Genomic DNA, 13,510 nt, shown 5'->3' with positions numbered 1-13,510 from the left:
GGAAAAAATCCATAACATATAAAATTAGAATATTATTATATTCCCACTAAAAACTCCTTGAGAAAGAGCCTTTCTTTCTTATTCAACTGTGCATCCCCACTTGAGCACTTCAATAAAAATGCATTCAATGGATACATAAAGCAGTCACTACTCTTTCATCCACTTTCTATCTCTCAAAAATACACTGTTTTCTCTTGGCCCTATTCTTATTCTCATATTTGTGTGCTTATAACACTGTTATCATTTTGCTCAAATTTTAATGAAGCATCTAGAGGGAAAGGAGATACATATGAATGCTTGCTTTGCCCTCTTGAATTACAAGTCCATTATATTCTTCAAACTCACTTTTGTCTTCAGTTACACTTTTGGGTTTTCTTTGGAATTCTCAAGCTCCCATCTTCTTACGCCTATTTCTTTTCTTTTTTCTTTTTTCTTTTTTTTTTTTTTTTTTTTTTTTTTTTTTTTTTTTTTTTTTGCGGTACGCGGGCCTCTCACTGTTGTGGCCTCTCCCGTTGCGGAGCACAGGCTCCGGACACGCAGGCTCAGCGGCCATGGCTCACGGGCGCAGCCGCTCCGCGGCATGTGGGATCTTCCTGGACCAGGGCACAAACTCGTGTCCCCTGCATCGGCAGGCGGACTCTCAACCACTGCGCCACCAGGGAAGCCCACGCCTATTTCTTAAATGTTGGTTTTCCTTAGTATCTTAGGCTTTCTTACATTCTCATATTTCACACTCTCTCTTGATGAGTCATCTACCCCCATGACTGCAGGCACCAACTATATGATGTTGGAAGCCCAGACCTATTCACTGGACTCTAGATTTCCACATACAACTAGTAATTAGATGTTTCCACCTGGATTACTTGCAGGACTTCACACTCCTTGTACTTAAAATGGGGCATAACACCTTCCCTCCTTTGTTCTCATTCTCAGTGAATGGTATCATCACCAAAGAGTTCCCCAAGTCATTCTTGAACTCACACATTCTCTCACTGCCCCAAATGTGGGGTACCCGCTATTTCAAATATTTTCCTCTAAACCAGCAGCATAGCACTCTCCAGGAACATGTTAGAAATGCAAGTTCTTGAACCTCAGCCCAGACCTACTAAACCTGTATCTCCGGGAATGGGGCCGAGAAATCTGTATTTAAACAAGCTCTGACAGTGGTCCTGATGCAGGCTTAGGTTTGATGAACACTATCCTAGAAGACTCTAAGGCTGGGTGCCTGCCTGCCTATCTCTCTAGTATCATCTCTTGCTGGTAGTTAGAAATTTTATTAATAGTAATAACTCTATCAATGTCAAGCCTTTTTTGCCTTAAGGTTTTATTAACTATATATATGTATTAATATAATACTAAAACGGCTATATTAACATTAATTTCATTAGTACTTGCCCGATAAATCTCTTTCCATCCATTTACTTTTAACTTTTATATATCCTTATGCTGTTTTTGTTTTTTAAATTGTCTGACAATCTTTGTAATTTAACTGATGGGCTTAGTCCCTTTACTTAATTGAGATTACTGGTTTATTCAGATTTATTTCAATTACCTTATTTTATGCTATTTGTCTCATTTATTGTTGTCCCCTTTGGATTAAATAACATTCTTTCTCTTTTTTTTAAATTGGAAGTTATATATTCTGTTTCTTTCATTTTTATTTCTTTTGTCTGTTCTCTTAGCAGCTACCCTGGAAATGTCAGCATGTATATCTAGCTTAAAGTCTAAGGTTAATCACCATCTTTACCCACCTCTAGAACACCAGAACACATGGAGTCTGATCACTACGCTTATGATATGCAGTTGTTGATTAGGATTTTGTGTATGTGGGGGGGAGGTGGATGGGAGGTACATATAAACAATATTGTAATATAATCTGTGCTTATTTAAATTTTCTAAAACTTTGCTGGGTTTTGTTCAATATTCCTTCTTCCATCAGATCTTCCTTCTGAAATCATTATTCTTACTGAAAATCATAATTTAGAATTTCATTACTTATAGAGGGTCTGTTGGCAGTGAACACTCTCAGTATTTGTCTTAAATGTTACTGTTTTGCCCTAATTTTTTGAAGATGTTTTTGCTAGAGATATAACTCTAAGTTGATGGATATTTTCTCTCAACTTAAAAAAAAATATTTCACTGCTATCTAGTTCTCATTTTACTGTTAAGAAGTCAGCTCTCAGTTTAATTAACTTTCCTTTAAAAGTAATCTGCTTTTTCTCATTGCCTACTTTCAGGCTCTTCTCTTTTTCTTCAGCATTCCATCATTTCAACATCAGGTTCCAGGTGTTTATTTCCTTTCATTTATCCTGGAATTTACTGGGATTCCTGAATATTAGGATTTTTGCCTATAGATGAAGTAATACTAAGTGAAAAAAAATGAAAAACTAAGTCAGGAAGCAAGTCATGATCAGCATGAATCTGATAACGTTGGAAGCAGAAATGCTAAGCCAACGGTCATTTCCTGGGACTTTTAAAAGCTAAAAAAAAAAAAAAAAATCATTGTTACTTAGGAAGTAATAGGTCGAGCCTAGCAATTTTAACAAGTTTCAGCAGATTGAATTAGGATTTGCTAAGTATGCAGTAGCTAAAGTGTAGGTACTGCCTAAGGAGAATCTCATAGATGCAAGGTGTCAGACCCCAAAGAAACAGAGTTCTAGAAAATTCAAATCATCTTGGAAAAGGAAGACCAACCAGACTCCTTGGCTCTTTAACAATCATATTTACAGGACTTATACAGCTGAATTCATCTATCATCAAGAATATGTCCATTAACCCCTAGTTTCTTTTTTGGAGCTAGACCACTGTGGACAAAAACCTCAAGGTGGAACTGTTATACTTTTCAGATCTATTTCTCACTCAGCTATTAATTTTATCAACTGTGCAAGTAGTCTCAGAAAAACTAACCATCCCCCAAATTCTCTAGATTGGGAATAAATATCTCAGCCTATGTAGCAGGCTTCGAGGCAGCCCTAGTGTACGAAAGCTAAGCAGTTGTTTAAAAAGAATGTACTAGGACATTTCATTTTAGCTTCATCCAAAGTTCAATCTCTCTAAGTATAACAATTATGGCTTTGCTATAAGCTATGAGAATAGGTATCTCTTTGATGTCTGTACCACTAGCAATTTTGTTAAACTATTCCATTTTTAAAAGTTGGACACTTGATTCCTCATTCTTCTTTTGGGTCTCAGAATTCTAAGCCATATAATTTCTCCTTGGGTTAAAAACAAAAAAGGAGGAGATTCTCTTGTTTCAACCAGCAACCCAATCCCTCACTCACAAACACATGCTGAATGGATTCCGCATTCTTGAGTATACTTTGGCAAACATCTCATCAGCAGAGTAGTTCACAGTAGCTCTTCCATCAGTGGGGCTTTTTCCTACAGCTAAGTCCTGTTTCATTGGAACAAACCCCTTCCATGAAACTGCACCCAGATCACTATGTCCCTCCTCCTTCTCACTCCCACATGCCACTTACAAGTGAGTCCTCTCCTCTGTTTTAAAATGATATCAAACAAGTGTACAACATAAAGATCGTAACTGCTGAATTGTTTCATGAAACTATGAAGGCTTGCATGGATTTGCTTAATAGCTCAAAGTGAGTTACTACATGAAAAAAGACAAGCGCCCATACTTTTCCATTTTCAGTTCTATAATAGGTGGCATTTGCCAACATCTTTTACACAATGAGGCAGCCACAAGGCCTGATACACGCTGGGATGTTTAAAGACTGGGAGTCATAGTACTGATTACTTTCCTTGGGACTGTCACACAAGTTATTCAACCATTCAAGATCTAACTTTTCCTATATGTAAAAGGAATATGCTAATCACTAAAGTTTCCTTCAGCCCTAGAATTCTGTATCCCATCAGAGTTTTTATTTTTATTATTATTTTTTTTTTTTTTTGCAGTATGCGGGCCTCTCACTGTTGTGGCCTCTCCCGTTGCGGAGCACAGGCTCCGGACGCGCAGGCCTAGCGGCCATGGCTCACGGGCTTAGTTGCTCTGCGGCATGTGGGATCTTCCCGGACCAGGGCACGAACCCGTGTCTCCTGCATCGGCAGGTGGATTCTCAACCACTGCGCCCCCAGGGAAGCCCCCCATCAGAGTTTTTAAAAAGGGAGAAGGAACAGAAACGGGTACACAGTTCCACACATCTTACCTACCCATTTTCAGCAGCACTAACTATGAAGGGCTGTTTAGAGAAGTCTCTCGCTCTCGCCAAACACGTCACTGAAGCTGAGTGACCAAAAAGAAGTTCTTTGGCCGAAATCTGAAAATGATGAGGGTAAGTTTTTAAATAGCTGTAAACTTTTTAGTAGAAGAATACAACATGACATTATATAATTATTCATAATTCTAATTAGGAGTGCTGTTATATTATGTTTTTGCTGTACATAAGTTTCAGGAAAACTGATATATGGCATATCAAAATCCCCAGAATAATAAACTTCTAGGTAAAGGAACTGTGTTATACACATTTTTTCTGTTTTAGGTTTTGCATCTGTCATGAAACCTAGATGGTTGCTGGACCTGTTTTACAACATCTAGGTTTTGAATACAAATAAATCAGTGTTGACGTTTATTACGCACAAAATGTTCCTCAAACAATAGTAGCATATTTATGTGCAGATTTCAGAATTCAGAAATGAGTTTACAAAATAATGCAGAGAAAATATTACCCTTTTTGTAACCATTATAATGCCTTATTTGAATTCCTGCCTTAGAAATAGTAAAAATTAACTTGTCAACATTAGAAATAAAATTTTAACTAAGCCAACTTAGTTAAAATGCCATTTCAAAATGCCAACTTTTTCTCCTATGTGTGAATTTTTAAAATGACACCAAGGACTAATTCTTCCATTATATCATGTGTGAAAGAAGTCTATTCCTCATAATCCAACCATAACAAGAAGAACAAATTATTTCATAACATAATTGTTCTCTGCCTTCCTCTTATTTCCATATTAATCAGAAATATTTCTTTAAAAGATCTGTTATCAGAATAAATTTCTAGTGCTACAAAGAGCATTTTGCAATTGGTTCTAATCACTTACAATCCAAGTTCTCTACCTTCCTCCTGGGAAATATAGGTTCCTTCTCAGAAAACAACATACTATCTTTCCCTATCATCACACTTGGGAAAGCGTACCTCTATGAATTTAACCCTTGTCCTATACATTACAGGCCATATTAAGCAATGAATCAGGGCAAATCAAAGATACTCCTCCTCCAGAGAAAATCCATTATGGACAAAATGTCAGAAGAGAATACCATTGCCTTTCATATGAAGTCTTCATTCTGCTACTAAATCTTCACATGTAGTTGAATAAGCTGTGACAATTCACTATAATCTCCTCATTTTATCACACATTTTGCTGTGAAGAATAACAAAAACCTCTACAATCACACCTAGTCATTGCCATGATGAAATCCAGGAAAGCTTTACTTCTATTCATGGGTTCCACCTTTATGTAGCATTGGTCCCCCTCACTCCCACCATAGCACAAATAGAAAAGGGAAAAGAACACACAACTTGATGAGCAGATACCATATTCCAGGCACTCATGCAACTATGAACAGTGTTTAATCCCCATTTCACAGTTGAGGAAATTAGGGCTCGAAGAATAGAAGTCATTTGCCCAAAACTACAGAGTTGGTAAATAACAGACCTAGGTTTTGACCAAGACCTTTATTCCTTTTCTCTACTCCACATTGCTATCCTTCATTTTGTCACCGTTGTGTTTCCTTCTGAGTATAAAACAGGAAGAAAAACAGGACATACCAATACTAAGAGAATATACCTGAGAGAATGTTCAGAGTTCACCTTTTTCTATGCTCACAGGTATGATGAATGCCAGCAATCAATACCAAAAGGCCCAAGTGACGAAGTTCCAGGCATGGGACTTGGAGAAGCTCCCCATTGGCAGACCTCACAAAGTTTTGGGGAAAGCACAGGGCTTTGGGAGTCAGACCCTGAGCCTGGAAGCAGAATGCTTAACCTAGGTACGTGATGAGCAGCCCAGGACAGGGAGACCTTTATTCTCCATCTCCCCTGCACCCTGCCATCCAAACCACCCATGGACAGGGAAAGTCTGAGATGTGTACACAATCCCCTAATGAATGCTTGGATACTCCAAGATGTACAGACCTTAAATCAGCTTCTTTCCCTCCCTATTCCTATTCTCTAATCCTATTTCTTTTTCTTTTTCTTTTTTTTTTTTTTTTTTTTTTTTTTTTTGCGGTACGCAGGCCTCTCACTGTTGTGGCCTCTCCCGTTGCGGAGCACAGGCTCCGGACGCGCAGGCTCAGCGGCCATGGCTCACGGGCCCAGCCGCTCCGCGGCATGTGGGATCTTCCCGGACCAGAGCATGAACCCGTGTCCCCTGCATCGGCAGGCGGACTCTCAACCACCGCGCCACCAGGGAAGCCCTCCTCTCTATTTCTTATACAGAAACATGATACTCTTATTCTACCAGTCCTACCCATCACCCAAACCCCAAATCTGGAAGGTATCTTTGGCTGTTCCTGCTGCTTTAGCTCACATCCACCTGGTTTCTCAGTTCTGTCCATACTCTCCTCTTAACATCATTCCAGGTTTCATCTCCTCTTCATTCCCATTGCCACTGATTTGGTTCATAGTCAAGAACTTTCCTGACTACATTACTGTAGAAGCCTCCTGCCCAAAGTCCCTGTGCCTTACCTCATCTCCTTCTCCCTTCAATGTGCCCTTAATACCAAGTGATATTCTAAATTACAAATATAATAAAATAGTATTATGTCATCTTCTCAAAATCCCTTAATACTACCACTGCTTTTAATTAGCATGTAGTGTTAGCGATTGCTAGTTAAAAATAAAAAAAATCTAATCTCCTCAGCATGTCAGATTCCACGCTGAGTCTGCTCTGTCCTTTCCAGATGTGCCTGTCACCTCTAATTTGCCCTTTATGTTCCAGGTCTGCTCAACTACTTTCACCAGTTCCCTGAAGGCAAAATAGTCCTGCCTTCCACACACACACTTATCATTCTGTCTGCAGTCTCCTCCCACCTGCTTTTCCTGTTCAAGTCTGATACATCCTTTAGAATTCAGCTCAGGCATCACCCTCAGAAAGACTTTCCCTTCAAGAGCACACTTCTCACTGATTAGGATGGCTATTAAAAAAACAGCAACAGCAATAGAAAATAACAAGTGTTGGTGAAGATGTTGAGAAAATGGGAACCCTTGCACACTGCTAGTGGGAATACAAAATGGTGCAGCCACTGTAGAAAACAGTTTAGCAGTTCCTCAAAAATTTAAAAATAGAACTACCATATAATCCATCAGTTCTACTTCTGAGTACAGCCCAAAAAAGTGAAAGCAGGGACTCAAGCATATGTTTACACACCCAGGTTCATGGCAGCATCATTCACAATGGTCAAAAGGTGGAAGCAATCCAAATATCCACTGAGGAATGGAGAAACAAAATGTGGTATATAAATACAATGGAATGTTATTGAGCCTTAAATGGGAAGGATATTCTGACATATCCTACAACATGTATGAGGACATTGTGTTTAGTGAAATAAGACAGTTGCAAAAGGATAAATACTGTATGATTCTACTTATATAAGGTACATAGTAAGGTCAAATTCATAGAGCCAGTGTGTATCCCACCACTTTACAGCTTCCTAATTACATGTCTGTCTCCTACACTAGACTCTGAGAAACCTGAAGGAGGAATCTACACCTGTGACAAAAGGCATCTGTGTAGTTCGTCTAATGACTGCATAAGTGAGTATCCTTAGGTTTGTTTTTCCACTTTATTTGGTGGTGAGTGAACGTTTAAGACCACTGAGCCGTGATTATTCTCTTACCTAAACCCTTTTGGAGAGGGGAAGAAGCTTTCCACATTTAGTACAAGAAAGAAATATAGAGCTCTCAGTTCATTTTACACCCCACCTCCCTGCAGTGTCCTTCTCCCCTTCCTACTGTCTTCCCCTGCTATGCCCATCGGCCCCAAGCTGCCCTACAGCCACTCAGTCAACCACGTGGTCATAACCTCTCTTAAAATCTCTCTTGTCTTCAAGGCCTCTGTTCTTCTTGCTCTGGCTGAATTATTCCTTTATCTATATATTTTAAAACAAAAAACAAATTAAACTACTAAGCATTAAAATATCAGTGATGGAACACCCACTTAACTATCTTACAGATACCAAGAGGATTTGTTGAGAACTCAAAAATGCCCTGATTTTTGAAAAGCCTAGAATCTTCCCTGCTAATATAATAGTTGACCCATTGTCATGTAGGGGCAAGATTCCAAGGAAAAATAAGAGGTGTTCATTCTTTCTGGTCCTATGATTAGCCACAGAAAATCTTAAGGAAAACTCTTATGTGGAAAATCTCACACCCATACTAATCAATATCTTACTTGTGTTACTAACGTTTTCACAATGTCCTCACAGTGAATTTCCAGAACATAAAACTGATTCAATATCCTTCTTAAGTCTTCTCAATGATTCTTCTTGTTCCTTACACCCCTGCCAATCTGATTCCCATTCCCACCTCATATTTCTAACCGTGATTTCTCAGTATCAGGAACTATTAGAATTTGGGGTGGAATAATTTTTTTGCTGTGAGGGGCTGTCATGTGCACTACGGAATGTTTACGGCATCCCTGACCTCTGCCCACTAGATGCCAATAGCATCGCCCTTCTCATTGCTCTAACCCCAAGCAGAAGACTTGCTCCTAAGAAAAGCATGAAATAACTATTCCCACTGGAGATGAAGTACAGACTGACCCCCACAACAAGCACCCTGTATTATAACGTAACTGCACTGGCAGTTACTAGCCTATGTCCTTCCTCTACGACACTGCAACCAGTTGGGCAGCCAGTCTTCTCATTCACGTTTGAACTCAGGTACCCACCGTACTGCCTACCTTATAAAATGCACCCAGTAAATGCATGTTGAATAAATACCAGGAACATATGTAAAAAGATATAGATGCTAGGATTCCAAATTTCTTAAGCTTATAGCAGCCTACATATTACAAGACAACTATGTCAGCCAGGAAACACTACACTCCAACATTTTAAAAAGTAGCAAGATAGTTTAAGCCATTTAGGATTTTAAGTTTAGACTATAAGAGATAATAAAGGCAAGGGCCAATTTCAAAGCTCAGCTGTTGCAATAATACCCAGTGCTTCGTTTAGGAATGTTCATAAACATTGAGCTGAGCTGGTCTGTTTGCAGTTTTTGGCAGTCCTGTAGTGTAACTGCTCAGTGATGGCAGATGTTAATTAATTACACTATAAAATAGAATTACAATTAATTGTTAATTTAGGTTTTAAAGTGACAAACTTTAAAGGCTAAAAGTAGTCTTTAAAAGGCTTCCTAATGAGGGCAGTATACTTTAAGTACCTCATTAGTTTAAGTGTTCAAATTGGGTCTAGAGGCTCCTAGAGCTAAGCAAATATCTATTCCAATATGTTGAATGTTTATAAGTTGGGACAAGGACAATTAATTGCTAATCAATGGGCCAAATCCTAGGTGAGGTCAGGTTCTGAGATAGGAGGATGACAATAGTAAATTGGATTTAGAGCTTTTCGATGTGACCTGTAAAAATCACAGGCAAACAGAGACTAAAAGAATGGCAATAAGGCCAAACTGGCAGAAACACCCTGATAATTAAAATATTACTCATTTAGTTAATAGTGGTTTTCAAGGGAGCCCTTTGTTTAGATTAATGAGCCATAATTTTTAGAATTATACTTACATATCTGTAGTTCAGTTACTTAAACATATAATTCAGGATATAAAATAGTAAAACTCAGCATAGCTTAAAGGATGATAATACTTAACTGGTGGCTAAGATTGGTGCTATTCATAATATAATTTTCACATATGATCTTGATCCATCATATAATGCTTCATTTTTCCAAATTCAGAAGTAAAACCCATTTATTACTTTGGTTAGTACCTTTTTAACAACCATGCAAAACTTCCACTGTCATTGCAGGTATAAACAGCAAGCTGTGTTTATTTTATGAGCTCTATCTGCTTCTACAGTAATAGTTTTCACTAACCTTTAGTTCAGATGAGAGATTCCAGAGGCAGAGTTGACCCTCTTGGCTTCCCGTCACAATCATTTGCTGGTCATCAGTGATCATGATGGCAGTGATGCTGTGAGGAGGTGCCTTCCTTCCCCAGAGTGCCACCGCCTGTAGGGAGGACCTCATGGTAAAGCAATCCTGGACACACAAAGATGGGAAGACGTGTACACAGTTATCATTTGTAAATTTTGAAAATTGATCATCTCATAAATGTTTATGATGACACAAACTTGAACAGTGTTCTCCCAGAGCTGTGGAGAAAGGTGTGTCCCCGTCAAATAGAGAAGAATGTAGTCAGACATTGAAATTACCATGCCCATTGTTAATTAGTCAAAGAAGAATGATTTTTATTCCAATTCCTGATGATTGATGCTAACCAAGAGAAGGATAGGAATAGTCTACCCACCCCACACCCAGCTCTGACTATGGGTGACCTTACCCACACCAAAGTCCAGCTGGGCCTTTCAAGAAGAATAGAGCTGGGCTTCTGTGGTGCCGCAGTGGTTGAGAATCCGCCTGCCGATGCAGGGGACACGGGTTCGTGCCCCGATCCGGGAAGATCCCACATGCCACAGAGCGGCTGGGCCCGTGAGCCATGGCCGCTGAGCCTGCGCGTCCAGAGCCTGTGCCCCACAACGGGAGAGGCCACAACAGTGAGAGGCCCGCGTACCACAAAAAAAAAAAAAAAAAAAAAAAAAAGAATAGAGCTGTCTATACACTATAATTTGAAGACAACTTTGCAGACTCTTTCCCCAGAAATGTTACCTCATCTAAGTAACAAATATCTGAACTTTGCTATTAAAAAGTAAATATTTTTGTAAGTGTATTAAAATTCTTAATAGTCATAAGATTCCTAACACATCCAAATAAGAAAACAAAAAGCACAAAGGTCAAACCACAAGAAATCAGATCTCAACTCGAGTTCATCCTGAACAGTCCAGATTGCTAAATGTAGTAAAAACAGACCTGGTATTCAGATACCTAGATATAGGGCTGCTTTACCACTTATTACCTTTATTTCCATATTAAAACGGTTATATGCAGTAAAATGAGGATACTATCGCCTACATTGCCTACATCTCAGTATTCTTATGGGGAGTAAATCCAGTGATGCAAATAAAAGCATGTAGGTATAATTATACGTACTATGCTATCATTATACTACTCATAAACTATAATCTAGAATTTCAGGCAAGAAATGGCTTTGGGGGATCATTAATCTGATCCCCTTCACTTACAATAAAATTAACAATGAGAAATAGATAACTCTTAGGATCAGTTCTAATTCTGAGATTCTGAGAGACTAAGTGAGTACAGTGTGAATAAGTAACAGATTAAAAGGTTGCACATCTCAGAAGTCACTTTGTTCAGCCTTTCTCTCTCTCTTTTTTTTTTTTTTTGTCAGAAAAATTTTAAAATTAGCCCCAGAAACTTGGTGCCTTTCTATCAACAGGAGAGAGAGTAAATCCATGTTTTCTGAGACCCTGTACAATTCCCCAGAAATGTCTAATCAAAAATAAACTTCAGGGCTTCCCTGTTGGCGCAGTGGTTGAGAGTCCGCCTGCCGATGCAGGGGACACGGGTTTGTGCCCCGGTCCGAGAAGATCCCACATCCGCGGCTGGGCCCATGAGCCATGGCCGCTGAGCCTGCGCGTCCGGAGCCTGTGCTCCGCAACGGGAGAGGCCACAACAGTGAGAGGCCCGCATACTGCAAACAACAACAACAACCACAAAAACTTCAGGGGCTTCCCTGATGGCACAGTGGTTAAAAATCCTCTTGCCATTGCAGGGGACAAGGGTTCGAGCCCTGGTCCGGGAAGATCCCACATGCCCCCCGCAACTAAGCCCCTGAGCCACAACTACTGAAGCCTGCGTGCCTAGAGCCCATGCTTTGCAACAAGAGAAGCCACTGCAATGAGAAGCCCGCGCGCCGCAACTTGAGAAAGCCCACGAGTAGCAATAAAGACCCAACACAGCCAAAAATAAAATAAATAAATTTAAAAAATAAATAAATAAACCTCAAAGGAAAAAACAGTCTATTGTAGAATCTTTAAGTTAGAGGAAAAGTCTGTGATGTGGAGAAGAAAGTCATGCCCTTGACAGAAGTATACTGTCCCATTTCAAATAATTATATGTCTAGACAAGTTGTAAAATCTTTGAAAAGGGATTATAAACTTCTAGCACAGCCCTCAATTTATAACTATATTCCAAATTTGAGTGCCTGAATGATATTTTGGAATGTCTAAAACAAAACTATGGATAGATGTTTACAGACCCTTAAATGATTTCTAAATCTGGCTTAATTGAAAATAATTTAGAATAAACAGTTCCATTGGAGGGAAAAAAATGGACATTAAAAAAGAAACATTTCCACAGACAGGGATAAAATTACAGACTATTTTATAAAGGTCAAATAAATTTCCCTCATTTGTATCTAATCACAGTACCAAGTCACAGTACTAAGTACAACATTTTAGATTCTGATATTGTGTTTTATTGCTTATATAAGGAATATGATCAATACTTATTATATAATCAGTATAGCTATCAAAATAATTATATAAACACACACATATACACACAATACAAACTTTACTCTGAAGTGACTTTCAGATAATTTCTACACAAATTTTTGACTGCAGCCTACCAAAATATCACAATGAATTCTTCGAATGAGATAAATGGCCTTCAAGAAGCTCACAGCCTGCAGGTAGAATACCTTTGTAAATGAATTACTTACTTAATTATGTAGTTGTATATATATATCCCCAATTTTTCCAAAGTGGCTTTATTACTATGTAACATCACAGTGCAATGCTCTGGATATGTATAAGTGCTATGCAGATAAGAGTGAGGTGTGACCTATAACGGATAGCTGGTGTTCCATCAGCTTTCCCATCCTTTTGATTTTTGTCCCTTTCTTCAAAAATAGTCTCTCAGAATCCCTTTCATATACATATTTATTATTTTGTTATTTTTGAATAGTATAATGAAAAATAATTTTAAGAAAAAACATTATTTTAGAACTAGTAATTATTAAAGTAGGTATTATAAAGCTGGTTTTGATACAATTTAATTATATATAAAGACAAATTCAATTTATACCTAAGAATGAAAGACATAATATTAAATTTAGACATGTTATTTTAATGTTATACATTTAAATATAGATTTAAATTTAGGTACATATCAAAAAAGACCAAAATTGCATTCGTGACATAATGCTTGGATTTCCTACCTTTTATGGTTAACAAAGTCAAATGTTCATTTTTATAATTTCCACATTTTGTTTTTCTGAATAAGAGAGAAGGTTTTAGACTGTTATTTGCAAATGGTATTTAGTCATTCAAAATACATGAAGTTTGTAGATATTTTTCCTTTCTAGAAAAGGCCATATTCAATAAGATCATTATGATT

At 38.3% G+C, this 13,510-nt stretch overlaps 1 protein-coding gene across 1 annotated transcript in view; it reads right to left on the bottom strand.

Annotated features, from left to right (window-relative positions):
* WDR72 (WD repeat domain 72) overlaps positions 1–10,219 on the bottom strand; it is a 202,426-nt gene extending 192,207 nt beyond the window's left edge. The window contains exons 1-2 of the mRNA XM_067030726.1: positions 10,067–10,219; positions 4,168–4,274 (exon numbers count right to left, since the gene is read on the bottom strand). Of these exons, the coding sequence (XP_066886827.1) occupies positions 4,168–4,274; positions 10,067–10,219 (260 nt within the window). The remainder of the gene's footprint in view (positions 1–4,167; positions 4,275–10,066) is intronic.
* Positions 10,220–13,510: the final 3,291 nt, after the last annotated feature.

Source organism: Kogia breviceps, chromosome 3 (genome assembly GCF_026419965.1).
Source record: "Kogia breviceps isolate mKogBre1 chromosome 3, mKogBre1 haplotype 1, whole genome shotgun sequence".
Classification (NCBI taxonomy): Eukaryota; Metazoa; Chordata; class Mammalia; order Artiodactyla; family Physeteridae; genus Kogia; species Kogia breviceps.
This window is presented reverse-complemented; position numbering and strand designations above follow the sequence as displayed.